The sequence below is a fragment of the Podarcis melisellensis genome (genome assembly GCF_964234715.1).
Source record: "Podarcis melisellensis genome assembly, chromosome: 7".
NCBI classification, from domain to species: Eukaryota; Metazoa; Chordata; class Lepidosauria; order Squamata; family Lacertidae; genus Podarcis; species Podarcis melisellensis.
This window is the reverse complement of record NC_138539.1, coordinates 72,726,975-72,753,864: the sequence shown is the minus strand read 5'-3', so window position 1 is coordinate 72,753,864 and position 26,890 is coordinate 72,726,975. Positions and strand designations below refer to the sequence as shown.

At 42.3% G+C, this 26,890-nt stretch overlaps 1 protein-coding gene across 4 annotated transcripts in view; it reads right to left on the bottom strand.

Annotated features, from left to right (window-relative positions):
• CDH12 (cadherin 12) overlaps positions 1–26,890 on the bottom strand; it is a 652,390-nt gene that overhangs the window by 64,938 nt on the left and 560,562 nt on the right. For all 4 annotated transcript variants that reach the window (XM_081918186.1, XM_081918185.1, XM_081918188.1 and 1 more), the window contains one exon: positions 3,768–3,887. In XM_081918186.1, coding sequence (XP_081774312.1) covers positions 3,768–3,887 — 120 coding nt within the window. The remainder of the gene's footprint in view (positions 1–3,767; positions 3,888–26,890) is intronic.

Here is a 26,890-nt window from a genome sequence, read left to right as displayed (position 1 = left end):
TGACTTGTATTGGGAATACAGAGGAAAGCCACCCATGAGGTTTTGGATTCCAGCTAGGGTTCTGCAGGCTTATGGCCAATAAAAACCTCTCCTTCCATAGCAGGAACCTGCTCAAGTTCCTTAGCAGCTCTGGGCTCAACCAGTTAATTTACCACTGTCTGTGAGCTTGAGGCAGAGGAGAAGCTTATATAAAGAACAGGAAAGAAAGTGATCAGTCCCAATGGGGAGCAGTGGAGAAAGACAAATCACTGGTAAAGCTGCCTAGACCCCCAGAAGGATAATGGCTTTCCGATAGGGCTATTGTGGTTTAAGGAGAAGTGGATTGAACAAGCTCCCATGCTTTGAGACCACCCATCTCCAATGACCATGGCATTTCCCCCCCCCCCAGTGTGAAAATCCCCAGCTTCTGAGTGAAAATAATTAATGAAGGTGGCACTGAGAACAAAAGCAGAAAGAAGCGGAGCAGGGGATCCTGGGGAAATCTTTGTTGTCATCATTCATCTCATCCAGAAACTTTATATAACACACGTATAGCCTGGATTTTAACACCTCTGTATTGTCAGCGAGATCTAATTAAAAGAAGAACATTAAAGGAAGCGGTTTTTATCCCCTAGAGCCCGAGGAAGGGGGGGAAACACACACATCCTCATCCTAATTTAAAAAGTAAACTCTCTGATTCACACTTGCGATATCATCTTTTGTTAAAACCGGGTATATTTGACAGAGGACATGACCTCTACAGTACCTGCACTGACAGCGTTATGCTGTTTCCACCTCCAGTCATTGATTAGCCAGGAAGCCAGGGTCTTTAACACTCCATCTGACATTCAAGGAGAGGTTTGCAGGGAAAAGAAATTCCATTTGCAGAAAGGGGGCAGGCAGGCAAGCTCTTTCTTACGTTGCATTCAAGGCACACAATTGGCAGAATTTAGTGTGGAGCATTTTGGTAAAGTCATTGAATTATTAAATACAGAAGCGGGAGTGACATTTCGGAACACAGGGCAAGATATGCAATTAACTGTCATCCTGTCCCAGGAGCATTTCTGGGTCCTTCTACCAGCACATCTAGTGGACTCTGAACAACAGCCTGACATTATTGCTTGTCTCCCATCCTCCAGGCCAGACAAATGCCAAAAGCAAGCAGCTGGGGAAAGGCAGGTTTCCCACTGAACACCAATGTTCATTAAAAGCCTGGTTTATTCCAGATTAATAAACTTTTCCTGTAGCATCCAAGCAGGACTGCACACATGCTCAGAAGATCCTAGCTAAAACTCATGTGCAGTGTAATGGTTATAGGGGTTGCTCGTGCGTAAGTTGCCGCCACTCCTGGCTAGGTTGCCTGGTTAAACCTTTTCTGTCTGGACAGCCCTTCACTTCGTGGCCGTTTCAGTCACTAGCAAAATCCGTCAGTGAGCGTTTCTTGAACCTCTTCCAGCAAAGAAGTTCTTTGACGCCAAGTCTCCGCCTACTCTCCCTGCGCGGAAGTCTTCTGCGCAGGGTGGGTGTGGGCAGCGGAGGACCCGTGCTCTCCCCGCTGGTCTCTGGTGAGGAGTCCTGGAGCCCCCTCACCGCTTCCCCCATCTGCCCCCCTTTATCCCTGGTGTTACACTGATTTCCTTCCCCAGCCGATGAGCTGCCTCTCTCCCTGCTAGGGCCTTCTCCAGCATCGCTTTGGAGCCTTGCCTCCGCCTCTGGCTCCGATGGCAGTTCCCTGACATGCAGAATATAGCCTACTGGAAATTTGGCTCAGGGTAAGATTAAACCAGATTTGGGGGGGGGGATCACTGAGCTTTCATATTATATTAAAACTTTTGTCTATGTTTGGATAGCACAGTAAACTACACTTTATCATGATAGGAATGAGCCTGATGTTCATGCATTCTCCTTTCCATCTCCCATTCCAGTTCTGCCACAAAGATGAACTCAGAAGCCTTTGCTTGTGCTTTTGATTGACCACAGTTTAGCATTATATTAAAACCCTACACTGTGCTTAATCTTAAAGAAGTCAGCTACATAACTGCATACCCTCCAATATTTGTCCGAGGAAATAGGAACATCCTATTGTATAAGAATAATAATATTTATACTCCATTAATCTGACAGGGTTGTCACAGCAAACCTGTACAAAGAAACTGCCAGGGAATGGACATTGGAGCCAGAGGTGGAGGCAAGGCTCCCAAGTGATGCCGGAGATGGGCCCAGCAGGGAGAGAGGGAACTCATCGGCTGGGGAAGGAAATCAGCATAACACCAGGGATAAAGGGGGGCAGATGGGGGAATTGGCGAGGGGGCTCAAGGACTCTTCGCCGGAGACCAGCGGGGAGAGCACGGGTCCTCCGCTACCCACACCCACCCTGCGCAGAAGACTTCCGCGCAGGGAAAGTAGGCGTAGACTTGGCGTCAAAGAACTTCAGTGCTGGAAGAAGTTCAAGAAACGCCCACTGACGGATTCTGCTAGCGACTGAAACAGCCACGAAGTGAAGGGCTGTCCAGCCAGGAAAAGGTTTAACCAGGCCACCTAGCCAGGAGTGGCGGCAACTTATGCACGAGCAACCCCATATAACCACTACAGAAACCTAGCATGTCAGTGTGCTTACCCTCTTCCCTGACATTCTAGTTTTCGATGTCAATGGCCCTTTTATTCAGGGAAACATTTAAACTTGTGATTCCAGCCCCCATCGGCTGGAAATGATACAATTCAGCAAGATGTGCACCAGTTCTGAAAACAGCTGTTACGTTTCAATCAGGGGGCATGGGAATTGTGTTTATTATGTAGCAGTCACTGTATCTGGGGTGTGGGGAAGGCATTCACAGGGAAGAAGCAGCACACAGGAGTTCTCCCACCTAACTTGCAATGAAGTTGCTTAGGATTACCAACTGGAGTCACTGACATCTATAACAAATAGCTGTCAGCTGTTATCTGGTATAAAGCAACCTTCTGCAGTATGTTAAGTGTTGTAAACGATAGGCTGAATTGGTACAATAACTTAGTAGTGGCTGGAAATCAGAATTGTATGGGCTCCATTCTACCTGTGAAGTTATTTTTGTGAGGTAGCACAGATGTGGCAATTTCAAACATGGTGACTGCACCCATATTTTTTTTGAACCTTTGTGGGCAGCATTGGAAGAATTGTTTATTTGTAAATTCTAATGGAAAGGGACCCAGTCCGCAATGCTTGGACTAATGAATGGTTCAGAATGCAGTCATCTTCCAGATCTCACGTGCTGAATTTTTCAATGCAGTTCTTAGCACAGAAAAGTAACCAAAGACATAAACAATAAACATCTTTAGACATGTATATTTCTGTAAGAAAATACATCCAGAAATGTATTTTTGAATATGCATTTATATGTGTGTTTTCTTTTTTGTGTTATTCGCTCAGGATAATGCCAAAAAACAGCAAACAGCCTTATGAATCAACACATGGGAAACTGGCATGGACTGTGAAGCGGCTGATCCATCCATCCCTTACCATAATCACTGGAAGCTGTTTTACAAAATTTCCCATATGGAACACTGCCTGTTCATTTCTTTGATAGACCTTTATTTTGATTCAGCAGAGCAATCCTTATATTTGTTGAATTCTGAAAAGGCAATGCTACTTACCTTGTGCTAATGGGAAACAGCTGATGCTTTTCCACAAACAATAATACTGTCACCTTTTCTTCCACTGTCATCGGATAAAGACTGTCCAGGTGGGCATCTAATCAGTTTGATATTTGAAAGTGGGAAACAGTACAATTTTCCCTGGCAAATACGTTCATTACCTGTCTTGGGATCAATGGAGAAATATGGCTGTCCCTGAAGGATGCTGTAAACCACTCTGGCACTGTTTCCATAGGTCGGGTCATCAGCATCGGTTGCTTTGACCTGTAGCACATATGCCCCTAAGAAAAGGTGAAAAGAGGGAGAGAGAAAATTGTTTCATTTAGTACCGTATTGGCCCGAATATAAGCCACACCCGAATATAAGCCACACCTTTAAAATTCGGGGGGGGGGGGAGAAAAAAAAGACAATGCCCAAATATAAGCCACTCCCTTAAAATTCCGCAGGCACTCACATCCATTCCAATTTTTGTATGGTCGTGAATTTAAGCAGCACTTTAACTTTTCACAGTCATAATTTAGAAACAAAATGTGCAACTTATATTCAGGCCAGTGTGGTAATAGGACGCACCCAACCATAGGACGCACCTTGTTTTAGAGGGGGAGAACAAGAAAAAAAATTCTCCCCCTCTCTGCTCAGTGCCCCTTCAGCTAAGCAGCAGGATAAACGGAGCCCCTTCCATTTCTCCTCCCGCTTGGCTGAAGGGGTGCTGCGCAGCTCTCCCTCTCTGCTGAAGCCAGGAGAGTCTTGCTCTCCCGGCTTCAGCGAAAGGAACCTGAAGCCTCCGGAGCACAGCGGGAACTCACGCTGAGCTCTGAAGGCTTCAGGCGGCTATCCCTGAAGCCTGGAGAGCGAGAGGGGTCGGTGTGCACCAACCCCTCTCGCTCTCCAGGCTTCAGCGAAAGCAATGTGAAGCCTCCGGAGCGTGGAGGGAGCGCTCCCTCTGCACTTCGGAGGCTTCACGTTGCTATCGCTGAAGACAAGGAGCCTGCATTCGCTCCATAGGACGCACACACATTTCCCCTTAATTTTTGGAGGGGGGAAAGTGCGTCCTATAGAGCGAAAAATACAGTGAAAAATTCACTCCTGTGGATCTAGTTTTCTGGATGAAGTAATATTCAAGGTGTACTCTCAAGGTATGCTTAAAACAAGCTTCAATACAAATGGGTCAAAGCAGGTCAATGAGCACAAGAAGAACCCTGTTGGATCAGACTGAAGACCCATTTAGTACAGCATCCCTTTCTCACATTGTCCAACCTGATGGTGTGGAAAGCCTGCAGGCAAGACCGACATGCAAACAGCCCTCTCCCAGCGAGGCACATCTCCTCTGATCATGGAGGCAGCAGGTAGCTCACGTGAGCAGTAGACATCAATATCTTATCCTCTGTTTGTGTTTCCCTCATTTCCTTTGTCAAAGCTGCAGAATGTCTGGCTAACTGATAGATGCTAGGACTGCAAACTATTTGAGCCAACGACTGTGCTCTCTTAGGGTTAAATGTCAAAACTTACATGCTGGCAGTGGGCGGGGCAGGAATGAAAGGTGAGTGGGGCACCTTTTTTGTCTCTCTGCAAATCCCTCCCCTCCATGGTGTTTCCCATCTTACCACTTGAATGAAAGAAGACCAAGGTAGCCTTAGGGCATGCATTGGCAAACTCTGGCCCTCCAGATGTGACAGATGCATCAAGTTCTGTTCAGCAAGGACATTCTTTATTTGGGGACATTTTTCGGTTTCTGCAAAGTCGCTGTCTGTCACTGTTTCATCCTATTGTTGTCATTTAGGGGTGCTTGGTTAACATTTTGTTAGCATGAGTTGATGGACCCATCGTTGTTCAAGTTCCAGCTCCGTCCCCAAGGTCTCTAGAAGTTAAATCCCTGAGTGGCAGGAGGGTGGGCTCTGTTGTCTCTAGTACCTATACATCTGAATATGTGTAGATGAACACTGATACCATGTAGTAGTGCACACCATGTCATTTCATTTGCTGCAACTGCTGGGTATGTTTTGAATTGTTTACCTATTGTAGGGCAATTGTGTTCTCCTAGTCCAGGCATCTCCAAACTCGGCCCTCTGGCTGCTTTGGGACTACAATTCCCATCATCCCTGACCACTGGTCCTAAAATGGAATCACTCGAAAATGAGAATTCCCTTCAGGGCAGACAAGGATACAGTGAAACAGCAGGATACCCAGGCATTGCATTATTTTCCTGCAGGGTCTGGAGTTTGCCTATACCTGCCCTAGGGCCACAAATAGTTCCACTGGCTTAAGGGTTTGGTGTTGTGTAGGTAGAGGCAGTTAAGGGCTGCTCCTGAGATTGACCAAGCCCACCTTCCTCTAAGGCTCACTAATCTTGCCACGCTACAACTTCCCACAATATACACCTCCAACCTTTCAACTGGGTATGTGTAGATACCCTAGAGGAGACATCTATTGACAAGTGAATACATTTTCCCAATTGCATTTGGCCAAGCCAAGGTTGGGGTGACAGAAAGGAACTGACTCAGAGTAGTCTATTCAGAACATCATAGAGTTAACATGTGGGGGAATATCCTGTCATTCTATACATCTTTAAGGAACTTCAGGTGGAATGCAACAAGTGGCATTCGTGTTCTGTAATGCACATGTACATTTCTGACATTCACTAGCTGTGCCAGAGTATAAAATCTGGCCATTCTGCATTAGCTTTCTTCTTAAAACTGCAGGGTGGTGTTCTTATTGCTCATATGGCTGCTCTAAAAATGTAACACTTGCAATGGTAATATTGCCAAATATAGCAGGCTGTCACCCAAAAAAAGAACAGCCTGTCCTTATTTCTGTATTCCAGCAAAATCAATCAACATCCATCCACCTTGCTGCCTTGCCCTCAACTTCTGTGCTTTTTTTTTTCCCTTGAAAGAACTGCAAAGGAGATTTAAGGATTCAGTATATTGCAATTCAGATCAGGAAGGCCTTAGATGCAGACTGCATTTTCCTGACCTGTCATTGGCAAAGCCTTATGACCGTGAAAGTATATGGAGCATCTGTAAAGAGAGATGCTGACATTGCCTGTCTTTTAGGGGAGGGGGAAATTACCAATTATGTGCTGTAAAGATAAACTCCTGAAGTTGATTCCTCCATAAGTAATATGAGAAAGAAATATTTGACCTAGAGAAGAGCTTTTTTCTAACTTGCTACATTTGTGTCTGGGCTGCCCCTGATAAGAGAATGAGCTTGCTGGCTCCATCAATATATCAGCTGTTAGAAAGAGCATTCCCATCTCCTGCTATACATTCCTGAAAATGTATATATCTTCTCTTTTCCAAGTGTCTGAAGTAACATTCTTCACATAAACAGTCCAGCCAATCTGTGTTATGAATAATAGCAAGTCAGGATTTTATTTATACATGTCCTCTACATGTTAGAGAGGGATATATACAAAATGGGAAGAAAATGTATTCGTATTTTGTGCAGGCCCATCTAGTACCAGAAATGATATTTGCAAGCATGAAAAATTAGATGTATTTTGGAAAATCTCAATTCAAAGTTATGAATGAGGGGTTTTTAAAGTGAAAAGTAAACATATTTCCTGATTGCAAAATAAAAATGCTTTAAGTTATGTTACGTTTCTCAATTGTTTTGATATTCAAACATGAAATCTCATAACTGTTAAATGTTAAATACCAATAACCATCTCGTGTTCTTGCTAGAATTATCTCCCCTCCCGCCACATTATCATTGTCAAATGCTAACTAATGTTAAAAATGAAAAGGGATGCGGGTGTTGCTGTGGGTAAAACCTCAGCACCTAGGACTTGCTGATCGCATGGTCGGCGGTTCGAATCCCCACGGCAGGGTGAGCTCCCGGCGTTCGGTCCCAGCTCCTGCCCACCTAGCAGTTCAAAAGCACACTTAAGTGCAAGTAGATAAATAGGTACCACTTTATAGCGGGAAGGTAAACGCCGTTTCCGTGTGCTGCGCTGGTGCTGGCTCGCCAGAGCAGCTTCGTCACGCTGGCCATGTGACCCGGAAGTGTCTCCGGACAGCGCTGGCCCCCGGCCTCTTAAGTGAGATGGGCGCACAACCCTAGAGTCGGACACGACTGGCCCGTACGGGATGGGGTACCTTTACCTTTATGCCAACTATCAATTATGACAAACCATCTATGCTATTTACCAAGGACATATACCATATATCAACTTTTCAAATCATTTCAAGCTATTTTCTGGGAAACCTTGGTTCAGCAGAAGTTTATCAAGGGATTATTCAAGAACAGCTAAACAACATCAGTTGCATCCAACAACTGATCATCCTATGCAATGCACAGTCAATATTCAGAAAATCCAAAATTACCAAAATTAGGTAGAGCTCCATATATGCAAAAGGTCCCAATCATTGACATCTTGATGTAGAAGAATCTGGTTAAAGGCCTCAGAGAGCCTCTGCCAGTCAACAGACATACTGAGTTGGATGGACTAATGGCTTATGACAATTTCTTCCTACACTTTCTAATACTCAGCATCCAAATCGAAAAAGGGACAATTTCCCCTTTTTTAATCTCTATCTAGCATCAGTTCCTTTCCTAATATTATGAGAGGCAACATTATTTGATATATATCACTCATCCAGCCATGGTTTAAGAGACATTTCATCACAATGTGGCATAGGAACACTTTGAACAAATTTAAATGACAAAGAGAACCTGCTTCTAATCTGGCATAACACTGATTGGTACCATGAATCAGATATCAAAATCCTCTTATAGCGCAGTCCTAAATACACCTACTCAAAGGTAAATCTCATATGCATCTCACATACACACATCCCATGCATCATACTGTTTGGAGGATAGGAGGCAAGATTCCACAGGTAAATAAAATAAAATAAAATTGCATGCTACATCCCTGTCCTAGATAGTGAGAAGGTTAAATCAAGACAGAATTGCTTTCTAGCAGTCATCTCATTACTTTCCTGCCAGAGATACTACTCTGTAATAGCTCCAATGCATCACAAATCATTAAAATTTCTTTCTTCTTTTTCATGGATGGTAGAGTTTGGGGGGGGAGGGGGACCCAAAAAATTTCCCTCCCAAGACTTTTTTCTTTAAAAGTAACCTTTTTATACAGTTCTGCCATGCTCAAGAAACTCTTAACTTTTTGAAAAAGATGAAAAGTCACAAGCGAACCTAAAAATGCCCCCATATAGGAACCTGCTGCCACACTTTGCAGTCAATGTGCATGGTTTTTCTTAATTGCAAAGAAGGTATTTACAATATTTATAAATTTAGTAAAAAATGCAGATTATGATTATGTATTTACAAGGCTATCTGGAAGTTTAGACAGTCCTCTTGCTTACCTAACATTTATCGTGTTTGCATGACTAAAGGAAATGCATTCGTTCAAAATAGCAGCTAATGGGCTGTACCCAAAATGAATGTTAAAAGGACTTGCAGGGACAGAACACCTCCCCAAAAAAATATTGTAGTGGGAAGGAGCACACAACCTTATTAGCAAGTATGTAAGTGCACAAGGGTTTGGATAACAATGGATGTTTTCTGACTGAGTTTGCTCATCTTGCATTTTCAAATCCATGCTGTCAGTTTGTGTGACTGAAGAGGGGGCAGGAATGCAAAGGAATGCAAAGCCTTCAAGAAAAAAAACCACAAATACATCTTCTAGTTGGACTCTTACTGATGTAAAGGAATAGCTGATTGAACATTAGTGTGAGAAGAAGTACTGAAGGTCCCTGTCTATTATTAGGTGCCTCCATTGTTCTACCCCACTGGTGTGGGAACCTCTGGCCCATGGGTCAAATTTGGTCCACTAGCCTTCCCACTTGGTTTACTGGGCCATTTTCCCCTAAACCACACCTACCTGCCCCACACCTGACATCATACATGACATGAGGTGGGGCAGGTAGAGGATGCAGTTTGATCAGTTACATGTGTCAGTTGCCTGTTGGACATTTGCTGGGCAGTAAATTTGGGCTTCCTAGTTTACTGCCATGGGACGCGGGTGGCGCTGTGGTCTAAACCACTGAGCCTAGGGCTTGCCGGTCGGAAGGTCGTGGTTTGTATCCCCATGACAGGGTGAGCTCCCATTGTTCATTCCCAGCTCCTGCCAACCTAGCACATCAAAGTGCAAGTAGATAAATAGGTATCGCTCCAGCGGGAAGGTAAATGGCATTTTCATGTGCTGCTCTGGTTTCACCAGAAGTGGCTTAGTCATGCTAGCCACATGACCCGGAAAAACTGTCTGCAGACAAACGTCAGCTCCCTTGGCCAGTAAAGCGAGATGAGCGCCACAACCCCAGAGTCATTCGTGACTGGACTTAACTGTCAGGGGTCCTTTACCTTTACCTTTAGTTTACTGCCACTTGAGATGGAACAGTAAAAATAAGAGAAGGTCTGTCCAAGCCCCTCCAAAGTAGGCCTCTGATTTTAATACATGCCACGTAAACAGCACCATCGTTTGGCCTTTGGTCAAAAAAAGCTTTGATGAGTCTCTTCTCGATTCTCCTCCCTCCATCTCCAAAATGCAGCATCAGCTTCAAAATATCCGAAAAAGCTCCTCAGCAGAATGCCACAGAGGGGTGGAAGGGCTGTCACACTTAGTTTGAAGGGTGGGAACAAAAATAGATGGATGCCCAGCATTTGAACATTAATGCAGCTCGACAACCGTAATGTCACTCAGAACATGCAGCACTCATGGCCATCAGCCCTTGCCGTTCAAAATCGGTAGCATCATCCAAAGACCAGGCAGAACAAGAGGACAGCCATGTGAAACATTTTCAAAGCCTATTTGCATACCGACTGATGCATGCTCCTGGGTGGCTGTGTTGCCTTCAAAAAGCCAGGTGTCTGATAAAGAGACCTACGCATAGCATGACAAATGGCCTCCCAGAAATTGGACGTGACACGAGAGCTCAAGGAGAAGCTTGCCATAAAACCATGATGGCCACTCTAATATGCAAAGCTTCCGACATGCTGCACTTCTCATAGATTAGCACTGCGCGTGACAAAAAGAATTGCAAGTCTCAGCAGCAGCTCGGAGTAGGTCAGAAGGAAACAGAGGTGTAAAGTAAATGGGATTTGTTTCTGAACAAGCCGCACAAAGCAAGAAAAGTGACACCTCTAATTGCTTTAATTGACTAGTGGCCGGTGTGAGAGTGCTGTGCTATCTGATACACAAAACACTTTCTAATAAGAGTTGCTACAGAAATTGAGCCTAAAGAGGTAGTTTGAAGCAAATCTGGAGTGGCTGGGTGCTAAATACCTAAGAAATTGCAGGTGCTAAATACCTGAGGAATTCTGCGGACTGTAACTGAATTGAAAACAAGGAGAACTCTGACAGGAACAAGGAAGCTTCTCCCCATGAAAACAACAGAGGAATTTCAGAGCCCCAAAACTAAAAGCCCCAAATAAGTTCAAGAGCCAGGGACACGGGTGGCGCTGTGGGTTAAACCACAGAGCCTAGCACTTGCCAATCAGAAGGTTGGCGGTTTGAATCCCCGTGACGGGGTGAGTTCCCATTGCTTTGGTCCCTGCTCCTGCCCACCTAGCAGTTCGAAAGCACGTCAAAGTGCAAGTAGATAAATAGGTACCGCTCCAGCGGGTAGGTAAACGGTGTTTCTGTGCGCTGCTCTGGTTCACCAGAAGCGGCTTAGTCATGCTGGCCACATGACCCGGAAGCTGTACGCTGGCTCCCTCGGCCTGTAAAGCAAGATGAGCGCCACAACCCCAGAGTCGGCCACAACAGGACCTAATGGTCAGGGGTCCCTTTACCTTTAAGTTCAAGAGCCAATGACATTTCTCACTGAAGTCTTGAACCTCTCTGTTTTTTATTATTTTTTTACATTGTGTGTGTGTGTGTGTGTGTGTGTGTGTGTGTGTGTACACACACACACACACACAAACACACATATATTACTAGCTTCTTACTACAATTTGGAGAAGGGACTTTTAAGATCTAGCTCCGTGGTTGTTAATCTGTTCTGGTAACAAAAAGGCTCTGAGAATTAAGACTTTATATTATCTCTTACAATCAGCAGTGTATTTCATTGAAAAAATGATGATGATGATTTATTTTTTTAAAAAAAAAACCTATATTTGAATTTTTGCACCAGAAGCCCAATCAATGCCAAGTAGTCAGAAAATTCTTCTAATTGTTTTAAAGAAAGAAAGAAAGAAAGACACTTGGAGATTTGTGAAAATATAGATGCTTTATAAAGGATTTTGAATGAATGAATATACCGTTTTCCCCTTTGTATGAAACATTTTTTTGTGCTATAGATATACAGTTATTGCAAGCCCCAAAAGGTTAATGTGCCTTACAGTCTTCCCTAATCTGGTGTACTCCATATATTTTGGACCCCAACTCCCATTATCTCTAACCATTGGCCTGCTGGCTCACACTGCTAATAAGAGCATTTTTGATCAGTTAATAATAATAATAAATTTTATTTATATCCCGCCCTCCCCAGCCGAAACTGGGCTCAGGGCGGCTAAAAACAATCAAAATAATCCAACGATTCTAAAAACATTTCATTATAAAATTGTCATTAGTGTTGCACTAGACATCTGTTCTATTAAACATGGTTATGATTTTCAGATAAAATGCCAAATCCTTTATAATAAGGAATAGAACAGGAATACCAACATACCCTCAAATACTACCTCAACTACTGTTGGAGCAACAGCCCAAGCTCCTTCCTTCTCAGCAAGTCTGGGTTTACGCTTGATCTTCACTCCGGCCCCATGAGCTGTCCATGGTGCTGAACAATCACTGGCAGCCATACACCTATGCCACACCTGGCTAGGACAGCTCCCAAGAACAGAAAAGAACCTACCAAAATATTCTCCTTCACACAGCTATTAAAAGCCTCCTTTGGTCACAGATATTTTATAGCACATATTAGTACAAATGAACATATAATTAAATTCGTATTACCTGCCTTTCAATTATTCATCTTCAACAAATGTTTGTGCCAGTCGGAGAAACCTTAGCAAGTAGCCTTGTTGTTTCTTATAACTTGTTCACAACTACCCCTTTCCCTTTCCCAACCCCATTAAGAATAAGACAAATTGTCAGGGAAATAGGGAGTGAAAATGTATTGAGCTATGAGAGACATACCCCACTAAAAACTTTATATTCTACCCTGATTCTCAGAGTGTAGCCATAATATCACAACCTCCTTTCCTTCAAACTGTGAGAATTATAGCACTGGCTATTAGTATCCCTTTACTACACGGAAATTGACACTCCTCCTCTTAAGAAACACAGGGTTTCCTACCTTCAGACGCTCCACACGAAATCAATACAATGTCTGGCAGTTTATTTCTTCAGTCATGGCCTTCTGTCACCAGGTGGCACTATTTTCCTTGCAGGCTTCTGAACTCGATTACAAAAGGTCTTTAATTCATCCTCTAACTCTGCATCAACACATTTTGTACACTTGTGGCCCCTATGCTGACTTACTTTTATTATTGTTCATCACTACAGTTTGGCTCTTCAACAATATTTTTAAGTTCCACAAGTCCCTCTCTCAAGCATACTTTGCCACCTCCTTGAGCTCTTCAAGAAATGATTATGTCAAGCTTATTCATTGATAGTTTGCAGGCTGCGACATGGAGAAGGCACTTTTAAGATTCCAGTGTCATCCTTGCTAACAATGCAAAAAAACTTTCTTGAAGAGGAAAAAGAGGCATGCCTCAAAATGGTACTGAACAAGGAATGGAACTTTAATAAAAAATTACATATTGCCCCAAACATCTTGTGGATTGCCTAGAAACTTTCCTTGTGGATGCAATAATTCAATTTGTTGAGATACTTTAGATCAGGGGCTACAACGTTTTTTTCTGCTCATGGGCAGAAAAAGGTTATGCTGTTGTGTGCATGACATACACATCCTGCAATCAAGCACACAGAACAAACTATTCTTCCCAGCCTGATTTTGGCAAGGGGAGGGGACCCCCGTGCATGCCAGGGAATGCCTCTATGGCAAAGCCTGTTCTAAATGTTGTCTTGCTAGAATAAATGTATGAATTGACTTCCTGTGCAACTGAGAAATGCTCCTATTAAAATGCATGCAGGACCCCCACCTATCCACAATTTCTGGATCGTGGTGTGGAGAATTGGGGGGGGGGGGAGGAGCATGGTTACTGTTGGGATCCAGGTAAGTCTTCCCTAATCCTGAAGGGGCATTCCACCATTTTAGGGGTAAATAATTGAAAAGTACTTTGCTAACCTACCCTAGAGCTGGCCACGAGAAGAGGTATCCTTGAATATATCCTTGCTCTTAGTTTTGTCTTAAATAATTGAAAGTATATTTAGCAGCTCACATGTATTGTAAATAAATCCCACAGAAAAGCGTAAGGACATAAGGAGAGCTTTGCTCGATCAGGCTAAAGGCCCACCTAGTCTAGCATTGTGTGTTCACAATGGCCAAGCAGGTACCTATGGGAAGTTTGTAAGCAGAATATGAGCACTATAGCACTCTCTTAGTCATGAGCCCAATAACTGGCATTCAAAGGCATAATGCTTTTGTTCTTGGTTGTAATATATTGCATTCTATTTTATTCATTTTCCAATAAAAATCTTCCAATTATTAACAAATCAGATCAAATCAGATCAAATCAAATCATATACATTATCACCAATTATAAATTCCATATTACATAATTTCCAGGGATTCCCCCATGTCCTGGTTTTTTTCAAAGTGTCCATGTTTGTGGCCCTCACTACATCTTGTGGTAACAAATACCATAATTTAACTATTTGCTGTGTGAAGAAGTACCTCATTTTGCCTATTCTGACCTACCTCGTTAACAGTCCAATTGTTTGTTAGCAAATCAAATACTAACCTGTGTGAGTGTGTTTTTTTAAAAAATATTTGACTCCTTCTAGAGGTGCCACCTTGGGTAAAATATTGGGGAGGGGACAAGTTAAGTCCCACCCTGCACAATCGATCACAAGGCGTGGCACGCATGCACCATTTTAATGGCAATGTCCATCACTTTTTTGGGGGGGAGCCAGCCCCCTCAAATATTTTATGGGGGGAGGGCAAAGTGACCTCAGCCCCAAGGAGTTGGCTCCTATGACTCCTCCATCTTTATCCCTTTAGCTTTTAAAAAATAAAAATGAAAAGCAGGGGCATATCAGTTCATTTGAGGGTGCATTTTACATGTGAATTAAGAGGACAAAATAACCAGTGGAATACTGATTCAGGTTTGGGAATCAAGTTAGTTAAATTCAGGGAGAAGCATCAACCAAGATCCATTGACTTGCATTTTGTATTAATCTTAGGGTACTGAAAATGAATTAATTTTCTTTCTTTTAACTTGAAGAGAAGACTTGTTAGCATAATTTCAGTCCCCTTCTTGCCTTTCAAGTGTGAGTCAAGGAAAAGGAGATATTGATGGTTCTACGTTTTAGATTATTATCACATAAATCTTCTTGGTTTTCTTTTATGGTTTGCACCAAAGGTGTAAAACTTATCAAATGTATTAGCAAAAAACCCTACTTTGCTACGCCAGAGCAAATCCACTTAAACCTCAAATAAATACAGAATCAGATTTAAAACAAGCACAAGAAGGTCTTTTCTTTATGAACTTATGAAAAGAATGTACAGCTTGAACAAAAAGGTTTAAGTAATATCGAAACCAAACTTTTTTCAAACTTAGTGAACTTCTTTCATAACCAAACTTTATGATTCTTTAAAAACAAAACTATGCTTTATTAGATTTGCACTAATTTAGCCCACAATGAACCTGAAGCTCCCATGCTTCTTTGCATCTATTCCCATTGGACAAATGAGCATTTCAGCATGGCAAGTTTTATGGGTGACACATATCTGCACTTTTAATGCAGAATTAGGGTGTTCCTCCTGTTCACTTGTATTAGCATCTAGAAGATGATGGAAAGCTCCCAGACTGGTAAGCCAGACAAGCACCATTGCTTAGAGCAGAGACCCCAGGTCCCCAAATGTTGCTGGGAATTGTAACCATTCTCCCAACCATTGGGTCTAAGATTGGTGAAGAAGATGGGAACTATAGTCAAGCAAAATCTGGAGACCCAAGGTCCCAACATCTGGAGACACTGGGTTCAGAGCATTTCCAAACATACCCACTCATCTCTTCCTTTTCCTTGAAGTTTGGGCAAAAGACTTATTAGTTGCTTCACCTTGCTGTAGTGTATGGTCACAGGCAGATTAGGGTGAACTTTGCTCAAAAACCGAGATGAATGTTTGTGTGTATGAATATTTTACAGTGTTCCTGCACTGAAGGAGATCTAGCTAAAAAGATTTGTACAGTGGGTACTGTACAGGGGTACAGGAGTCTCCTAACAAACCACCCAGAATGATTTTATGTAATCTGGTGGGACTATATTTGTTATGCTTCGGAATTAAATGTCTAGCGTTCATATCTGCAGCCCCACCACTTACACTAAGAAGGGCAGATGGGGGGTCACGGTGGCAGGAATAGGCAACCACTGGCCTTTCTTTTTGAAGGAGGATAGAGACAAAACACTCTCTGTAACGTAGCTGCATTGACATATATCTGGTAAAATATCAGAATGGCAGTAGGTGTGCACTAGGGTGGGAAATCGATCAGTTTCAGGTTCTCTCTGTGTCTCATTTTTTCCCCAGTACAAAGTTTAGTTCTCCACATTTTCACATAAGTTCTTTTTAAGTCATCATGAAAATTCATGAGTGAATTTTTCATAATATTTATTTTTGTAAGCTATTTTTCCTGATTTGCAAAGCAAAGTAATTTCCCCTAATATAATGCATTTTTGGATGCTATTTTCACTAATATACCCATTTTCATACACACTTTACCCTAGTATATGCATGTTTTTATGCATTACATGGCTGGAGAATTGCACTGCAAAATTTGGAGAAGTGTATATTTTGAAGGATGGCTTGCTTTGGTTTGTGCATTGTTTGAAAAAGTGCAAATTAGGTATGCTTGCCTTTAATTGTGACCTGAAATCCCCACCTCTTGTCAGAACACAATTCTACACCTCAATATCAAACTTAGCTCAACTTTAACACCATTTTCCAGCAGGCTTGGAAAAAACATGCAACACAATGAATGCTTTCTCTTCCCTTGAGTATTGGTATCTCAGTGAAAGCTTGGTACATTTATGATGTAATTCTCAATTTGATGTGTAAACACCAAGACTACGCCAGTACTAATGTTATTGGGGAGGAGGGAGAGGCAAAATCCATTGTAAAGAGATATCTGAAGTGTGGCCTCTTGGGTTGTGTGCTTTACTATGCATGTATATTGTAAATCACGGATTGTGTTGAGTTTTAAATATGCATAGTTCACATTATTTGTCTTAATGGATTCTTGCCTTTTTATGCCTGAATATTTTCTAAAGAAAATTGTGAAAGTGTAGCAGACTAAAAAAGAAAATCAATCTTTGCTAATGCACTGATTAATGGAAATGTGTCATTTTGTATCACATCCCTCCCCAGTTTTCCGAACTTTAAATGTAACAGCTCTCTTTCCAAAATTATTGGCATATGCTGCTGCAACAAACTATGGGACCAGCAAGTGAATGATGCATGACTTCACTCTAAACTTCTAAAAAATAAAAAAAGGAATCTTGTTCATGTTAGGAATGAGTTTCATTATTTTCAGCAAGCATGCTTTGAAGGCTCAAAACATTATTTTGAAGAATGGCTGTGGAATTAAACTTTCATTTACTAAAAAAAAACTTTAATAAAAATGCAAATAATCTTTTTAGTTAATATGTCAACAGTGGTAGAGCATCTCTTTATAAACATTATTTTCAATTAGTGGAGTCATTATAGTCAACATTAAAATGACAGCATAACTGGAAGGTGATACATGAACTAAGTCTCTAATAAGTTAGGGGGCGAAAATGAACCAAAAAACAGCAGAGCGCCACAAATCTTAAATAATGTGGCCCAGGTCCAAAGATGAATGCAGGCAGCAGAGACCTGCGTGCTTACTGCAACATGTCAAGGTTTCTCTGTCCCTGAGGAATAGATGGCCAAGATTGCCCAGTTGCCCAGTACTGAACATCCATTGGGGGTGAGCAGGGATAGGGGTCACCCAGAATCTGACTCTTCACCCAACACAACAACAAGGAAAGCTTAATAAATGCCCTTATGTTTTGCTGCGGCAATTCATGTCTCTTCCTCACTTCCAGAAATTTAATTGCCCAAGCTATATGTTTGGAAAGACACAGCCCTAAATCTTCAATCTACACTCCACATTGTAATTTGGACTGTGGGGATTAGATCACCACAGGCAGGTAGCATGGACTACAGGAAATACTAACATGGCAAGCCATCTTGTAGCAGCTCCATCTAGCATAGTATTGTCTGACTGGCAATGTTTCACGTTTCTTTTAACTGCAGCTACCAGGGATTGAAATTGGGACCTTCTCCATTCAAAGCATGGACAGAGCTCTGGTCATGCTTCCTATCATTTAAAAGAGGTCATGTATGTCTTTCAGAACCCCAATGCCAAAGGCAATTTAAATCACAATACTTCCCACTTGCTTTCTAAATATGTATGTATGTATGAATGAATGAATGTTGCTGCTGTTGTTGTTAAATTAAAATTGTATACCCCCTTCATCTGAAGATCTCAAGGCAGTTCACAGCATAAAAAATATAAAAACACAACATAAAAGATAACAACAAGAACCAAACCAAACCAAAAACCTCATCTTCTACAAATAATTTTTAAAAGACATAGAATGTTGATCAACCAAAGGTCTGTTTGAAGAGGAATGCTTTTACCTGGTGCCTAAAAATGTATAATGAAGGGACCAGGTGAGTTTCCCTGGGGAGAACATTCCACAAATGGGGAGCCAATGCAAAAAAAGGGCCCATTTCCGCGTTGCCACTCTCTGGACCGCTCGTGGGGGAGGCACACAAAGAAGGGTCTCAGATGATAATTGCGGGGTCTGGATTAGTTCATATGGGAGACGTGCTCCCTGAAGTATTGCACTGGGTCAATAAGAAAAGGCGCGTGAGAGAAGAAAACATTGGAATCCTTCATAGTTTGAAGAGGAAATACAGTGTAATGATGTCCATGGAGTATTTTACAATTTTCAGATGTACTCCTCTGACATTTTCAATGTTCCCCTGAAATGTAACTTGTGGAGCAGCCTTTTGAGTAAAGGCAGATCTCCTGGTTCATGGCAGGAAATAGTTATACATTTCAAAATGACTGTTTTGAAAAACTGGATGCCCCATATTAAAGATGAATGTTGACAAGTTCCCTCTATTCTGTGTTTCTAAACAAAACAAGAGAGCCTTGTGGGGAAGGAGATCAGCCAACAGCCTGGAGGTACCTTTGCTTCCGTGTACACACCCAGCTGGGCACACAGCTGCCTGGTGGCGGCCATCTGGGTGTGTCTAATTAGAAACTGCTTGGAATAGGCACTCACAAATGCTATTAAGAAGAGGTTAGGCAGCAGATGCAACTCAAATCCCCCCTGGCTGAAAGATAAGGCAGCCAGAACCAGGGGATCACCGGGTAATCAGGATATTGTTATTACACCTCCTGGTGCTTTCCTCCAATGAAATATTCCTTTAAAAAGACCAAGAATGACTTGTGCTTGGAATTTACATGGTGTCCTACAGAGACAGATGATTACGGTGAACAGGAAGTATAACAACAGCAAAATGGCACACTGCAATATTATACATAATGTATTGCATGCTGGCATGCCATAGCTTAGGCTAATGTGGTCTCCCCCGCTCTGTCATTTTACACCCTGCTTTTTAAGGTTGCCTTGTCTCATCCTTTTCTGCTCACTTCATCTGATACCTAACATGTAATTTATTGTTTTAGACCCCCATTCCCTGTGGATTTTTTTAAAGGTGCCACTGTTTGTTCTCCACAAATGCTGAAATTCCAAGTATTGCTGACCAAACAACCAACAATACAATATGAAGAGAGATGGAGGGGAAGATTTCCAACGCAAATTCTGAGTTCAGCTTCAAGGAACATGAATTATCATTTCTTCCCCCTCATCTCCTCAGTGTTTAAAATGGCCTGCACTGTGATGAGCGAAGGCAGCTGGGAGTAATGTAAGGTAGCAATGATACAATATGTTTAGGTGGTGGTGGCGGGGCAACCAGAATGCATTTCTCTTGTGCAGCACCAGCAACATCTTTCAGGGCAACTGCTGCAGTCAATCCTGCCTCATTGCCTGTCCAGCATAATCCCATTATTTTTAAAAAAATCCTGCCACAGATTGTACAGTGGACGCTCGGATAGCGAACGTGATCTACGCGGGATGCACGTTCACAACCTGCAGCGTTCGCAACCTGCAGTGGCGCATCTGCGCACGTATGGGTTGTGATTTGGCGCTTCTGCATGTGCGTGACCGCCGAAACCTGGAAGTAACCCATTCTGGTATTTCTGGGTTTCAGTGGTTTGTAACCCCCCCCAAAAAAAACACACAAAAAAACCCCACAACCTGAAGCATCTATAACCCAAGGTATGACTGTATAGGGTTTCTGTATGGGCATCTATTGGAGAATTAAATTTATGGCGTAGAACTACCTTTATGGGGATGCTATAACCACTCCCGTGCCTATATCCTGTTCACTCCCTTATATGTAACCTCATTCATATTCATAGACAGGGCTTTTTTCAGCCAAAAATCACTGGGACTCAGTTCCGGCACCTCTCAGGTTGGCACCATTGCCATTATAAGAGGACAAGTGAGGTGTTCATGGTGAGTTCCAGCACCGCTTTTTCTAGAAAAAAAATAGCACTGTTCATAACCTTATAAATGATGGGTGTTCATATCAAAATATTATTTTGGGGCCATTCATTGGGTGGGGGATGGCAGGAAGAACCCTCCCAAAAAAGCAAAGAGTGGAAAAGAGAAATTTATCTGAAAATGTTGGAAGAAGGCTGCCACTTTCCTTATTTAATCTCATTGAAAAGCCCCCCTCCCAATTCTCTGGATTTTTTAAATTGAGAAAAGAAAAGAAGAAAAGAAAAGAAAAGAAAAGAAAAGGAAAGGAAAGGAAAGGAAAAAAAGCCCTGTAACACTCATTTACTCTGTTTCTAAGCAACATGCTGATTGTATTTCCTGGGATACCTTGGGAATAATGCCACATCACATCACTCCAAAGGCCTTCTGAGATGTATGACTGGTGGGAAGCGGAACAACGTTATCACTACAGCATCCTGCAGGCTGCATTTCTTGATGAAATCCAGAATCTCATCCAGAAACAGCCCCCCCCAACAATTTTGGAGATATCTTCCCTCCGATAGAAGCAGAAAAGCAGCCCCCATTTATTGGAGGGGGAGAGTAGTCAAATATCACTCTCACAAATATACAGTCTAACAATCAGCAGTCTAATTAGCAGTCTAACAATTAATTACCATTACTTTAGTGCTGTCACCTCCCTCTGCTGCACCCTTTTCCTCACAACAAACTCATCTAATCCCTGGTTCAGAAGTAGTCAATGCAGTACCCTTCAGATATTTTGGTCTACAGTTCCCATCAGACTCAGACAACCTGGCCAATAAGGAAGATGGAAGTTGGAGTCCCCAATATCTGGAAGTTAGAGTCCACAACATCTGGATGTCATGATGTTGGCAACCACTGCCCTAGGTTTATTGCTGGCTGGACTTTAAAAAATAATCATCAACAATTCGATTGTTTATCAACACTCCTTAGAATGTCCACTGTAGAATGTCTAAGGAAATCACAAGATTTTGCCAACAGTAGTGTTTTAATAAATCTGAGGGTATCCTTGGGTGAAACACCTGAGAAATCTGAGGAGAAGACTAAACAGATTGGATAAAGCAAGCCAACCTTCCCAGCGGGGTTCCATGTACCCCTAGACCAGGGGTCTGCAACCTTTAAGACAAAAAGAGCCACTTGGACCCGTTTCCGAAGGGGAAAAAACTGGGAGCCGCAAAACTCGTCATTATAAAAATAACTTTTTTGTCACTTTTTTATTATTTCTTTGTTTGACCCCTCAGAATTACTCCTCCTCCTCATAGAATTACTCCTCATAGAAATAAACGTTAAATTAACAAGTTACCTTTGTGTGTGTGTGTGTTCTTCACTCCCCTTCAAAACAGTGCCCAGCGTACATGCCCCCTTTCAATGCAGTGACCAGCGTACATGCCCCTTACAATGTAGCGGGCAGGCGGGAAGGTGATGTCGGGACGGTGCGTGACTAACGCACGCACTGCCCCCATGTGACGTCACAGCCAGTACAGTGCCCGCCACAGTGGGGAGTGTTGGGGTGCACAGTGCTCCTCCTCCCCTCGTTAGTATCCGCCCCGGAGCCGTAGCAAAGGTTAAAAGAGCCACATGCGGCTCCGGAGCCGCGTGTTGCAGACCCCTGCCCTAGACCATAGGGAAACAAAGCTCAATTTTGTCACACTTACGCTGCTCTTTGGTTGTCTACCAACACTCAAAGTTGGGGATCTCAGTATTGTTGGACTTTTAATCTCAGTACACTGAGATTACAAAACGGCATTCACAAGCACTTGACACCTCAGGTAGTTTTACTTAGGGGAGGCCTAAAAGGGTGCATTTTCACCACCATGATGACAGACCCTATAGACTGTGATCTTGTGCTATAGGTCTCAGTAAGGAAGCCTGCCAGTAGCTGTTTGCTTGCCAGTTTTTAAGAGCTCTTGTAATACACTTCATTTTTGTAAGTGATTCTGCTGAAGTGTGTATTGGCACCATCCACCTCAGCAATATCTTACCCATTGGTATTTATAGCCATCGGCCACAAACAAGGAAGGAAGGAGAAGTGAATAGAGTTCATGGCCATTTGTAACAACAAGCATCATCGTGCTCATATCATAGAAACTCCTGGCAATGAATGAGAGATGTCAGAACAAATGCATCACAGCAAGCGCAAGGACTCTGGGGGAAAGGAAGAGAAATGTAATGGCAGGAATGGACACATAAAGAATCGCCCACATGGGAGACAGCCTGACCAATTTCCAGTCACAGCTTAAAGCAATCGCTCAGAAGAATATGGGAAACAAAAAAGGAAATCTGCAGTGATGGATTAATATACACACTTGGATATTTACACAGGAGCCTCAGAAGCAAATCAAAGACAATTACCAGACCACATATGTGTAATTAGCCGACTTGCCAAAACATGCCTCTTTAGCAGCACATACAGAACAGAGCTTGAATGAAGAAAAGAACTGCCTCTCTCCCTATTCATAATGCATCCAGCACTGGGTCACCACCTAAAGGTAACTGGCTCTCATCATAGGTAGCTAGGCCAGTGGCTGTTTGCAAGTTGGAATAAAATAGGCACAAGCCCAACTGGGAATTCAGCTCCTCATATAGCTGAATGTGTCTCTACCAGTAGGACAGTTTTGACCTCCTCTAGAATATGGAGGCTATTATTTCACAACATAACAACATGTTCTTATTGTGAGAATTTTGAGATACTGGTGATTTGCAGAATGAGGATAATCTTGATATTCAGTGTCACAATTTAGGTAATTTTAAACTCTGAAGTTAATGGTCTGGTGGAGGAAAGGAAGTCATCAGATGCTTATGTGGATAGCATCTCTTACTTCAAAATGTGGTAAGCCAGCTCGGCTGTGTTTGAGGACTTTCCTGGTCATTCTTCTGAGCAGAGACCTGGATGTCTGCCCCCAGTGTCCTTCCATAATGACACCACAGTTGATATTATAGGCTTTCTAGTGAGGAACTGATGAAATACAGCAGGAATGGCATTTCTATCTCTATTCTTTCTAGTAATTGCCAGACAGCAATCTATGGGAAAGGCCTGGGAATATAATTTGTCACAAAATCTAACCTTTCCAAGCTCTGTGGTAAAGGAAGCATCCATTGCTTCAAAACCTTTGCTATTAAGGAACACATATACTCAACTACACGGCGTTGCATGAAAAATTCAACAAGAAACGAAAACAGTGAGTTATGAAATCTTTTTCTCACATATGTAAGTATTGGAGATAATGTTATCAGTTAAAATTTGGACCAACCTTTACCCCCACCTTGTTTGAAAATGTGTAAGGTCACACAGACACATATAATATTACTTTCTGGGGTAGACCAGCCTGCAAATTAATTCTCTGGGATTCAGAAAGGTTATTTGCTGTTTTCCTCATCCATTACATGCATGTGTCAGTTTATGTAAAGGAGAGAATGAGAGAGACGTGTCAGAAAAGATATGGGGCCAATCAAGAACGAGGTGACACCTCTAAATGAACTATGTCAGCTTAATATGTAGTGGGAGCTTTTCCTCTGGTTTGAACAGTTTAAAAACTCCCTAGCTTGACTGAGATTTACACAGCACATTGACCAATCATTGGCCTAGTTGTATAACCTTCATTAGCTTTTCTGGGACTGCCCACATAAATCCTAAGGAGAATGAGAGAACAGCCCCATTGTCTACAAATCATCGCCAAGCGTTAGAATGGCTCCACACTTCAAACCAAAGCAATAAACTAAAATTTACTTCTTTGGTCCTCAGAAAGATGTCTCCTGGTAAGGCATTCAAATGGACAGACCTTTTGCAGCAGCACCATACCAAAAAGAGTAAAGTACAGAAAATCCAAATCATAGGGTTGGAAGGGACCTCAAAGGTCATCTAATTCAACCCACTGCTAATACAGGAGAGTCACTGCTACACCATCTCTGCTAGATTGCTACCCGACATCTGCTTAAAAGAAAAGTCCATCACTTCCCAATACAGCATGCTCCCCTGTCTAATAAGTCAAACTATGACAAAGTTCTTTGCTAGATTTAGTCTAAATCCCATTTCATATAATTTTAACTGATTGGTTTGCAGGCAACCTAGTACAGTGGTACCTCAGTTTAAGTACAGTCTGGTTTAAGAATGATTCAGTTTATGAACTCCACAAAATCGAAAATAGTGTCCCGGTTTGAGAACGTTACCTTGGTCTAAGAATGGAATCCAAATGGTGGAAGGGCACCGGCAGCGGGAAGCCTCATTAGGGAAAGCATACCTCGATTTAAGAATGGTTTTGGTTTAAGAATGGACTTCCATTAAGTTCGTAAACCCAGGTACCACTGTATTGCAAAAGAAATGTAAGGTACTCTGTTGTGTATCTGAGACCCCTTCAGATCTCTATTATATCAGAACCGGGGTGCCAACTTGAATGAAATATTGTGGGAGGAGGTAAACACTCCGCTGCATAATCAATCACAAGATATTGCGCATGCACAACATTTTAATGGCAATGCCCATTAACTTTTTTTGGGGGGGGGGTGGTTTGGGCCCCTCTGATATCTTTTTTTAGGGGAGGACAAATGGACCTCAACCCCTAGAAGTTAACTCCTATGTTTCAGGGAAAGAAGGGTTGTTTTTAATATTGCCACACCAGCTCCATTGCTGGCAACACAAATGTGCTTGGATCAGGGCCTCCACTGCAACTTGGGGGTCATTGTTAAGATCCAGTAGATCCTTGGTCACTCAGCTCTGCCCAGCTCCCTTCCAAAATACTTCCATTTCAAGTCTACTTACTGGTGGGGATATTGCCAGCAGTAGCTTCAATATGCTTATGCTTTTGATGGGCAGAGAGGGGATTTCTGCAGCAGCACAGCTTCCCTGTTAGTGGAGCCCAGCACCACCAGACAAAGCTGAGCATATAGGCACTGCTATGTCTCCCAAACCCTCTCCAATGGGGCAGATCAGATTGCTCTGCCTGGGTTCATGTGAGCTGAGCAACCCAAGCTCATTTTCACATCTAATTCCTCTTCCAGTTAAGGATATGTGAGCAGAAGCTTGCTTTCATGTGCATATAGATTCTAGGCAGATCAAGGGACCTTACTCAAAACAAGGGCTTTTTTTCCAGTCAGAACTCACTGAAACTCAGTTCTGGCACCTCTCAGGAGCAAGGTGTTCATGGTGAGTTCTGTCACCTCTTTTTCCAGAAAAAATGCACAGCTCAAAATGCCTTACTTATTAGCAAATAAAAACAGAATCTGTGGTCTTTTCAGATTCCTGGATTATCCCAACGCAGCAAAAACAACGTGGGAAGAAGCAATTATAATTTGCTGGTCTCTGTAGCTATAGCAGGTGCAGTACCCTTCAGAGGTTTGACTTCACCCCCAGAGGCACATTTGTTGTCTCTAAAGACAGACAGACAACACAACTATCCTTACTTGACAAACCATTATTTGCATAACATATTCTTCATTGATGACGTGTGTCCCCTCCTGGTTTCCACTGCTATGCACTGAATTGTGTTTCTGATTTACACCCACCCACCCGCCCATACATGGAGTTTCTCACATAGCAAGAAAGAGGGAAACAAGGATCCTATTGTCAAAATTGCAATGTGAGGGGAGGGATATCTTTTTTTACCCTCACAGCTTGGATGGCATCCAGGCTGCAGTGTGATTTCACACTCCCTTGAACTTTGTAATAATTTTATATTAGTGATTTATCTTCTTGAACCAAAAGACCTCATTCAATCTTGTGAATGTATATGCAAAAGACTTCATAAAAATAAATCTAAGGATGGATTCTGAAGATGTATGCATATTGCAAGAGTGCTATCTAGTACCTAGCAAATGCTGGGCAAGTTTGTGGAGTAGCCATTCTGGTTGTTGCTCACTTTTGTATACCTACATTCATTTCTCTTCTTCCTCCCCTTCCTTAGTGTTTGCCCCTTTCCTTTTTGTTTTGTTTTCTTATTTATGCAAAAAGAGGTAGAATGTTGGTGGGGATTGGAATACAAGGTATTGATGGATCCCTAAATCAGGAGAAAACAGTGTCATCCATCAATGCCACTTCCAGGAAGAAATGGAATTTTAAAAACTGTACCCTAACCAGTACAGGTTCCACAAATACATTATATTACTTTCAGAGCCTTCCACCTTGCTAATGGCACCCAGTGTTGACAAAGGTTGACTGCCAATGCAATTCACATAACGTTGGTTAGGGAAGAGTGACCCACATATGTCAATCATATTCTGTATATTGTGGTATAATGGTAGTGTAGCATGGCAAGCTCATCATCTCAACTTTGAGATGTAGGCAAATGAAGAAGGGAAAATCAATAGCATTCTTCAGCTGGTGACACAGTTTCCACACAGCTCAAGGTATTGTGGTTATTAATATTGTGCATATGGAAGCAATAGGATGAATAAAAAATGATTCCTTTTAGAATAAAAAATCACCCATACCAAAAAATATGGCTCCAAAGCTTTACTAATAGAACTTGTTTGAAAACAGACTTATAAAAATTAGGATACATCCCAATAGTTGCATAGAATCGTGTGCTTGTCCGAGCACAGGTTCAGCATCTTAAGAATATA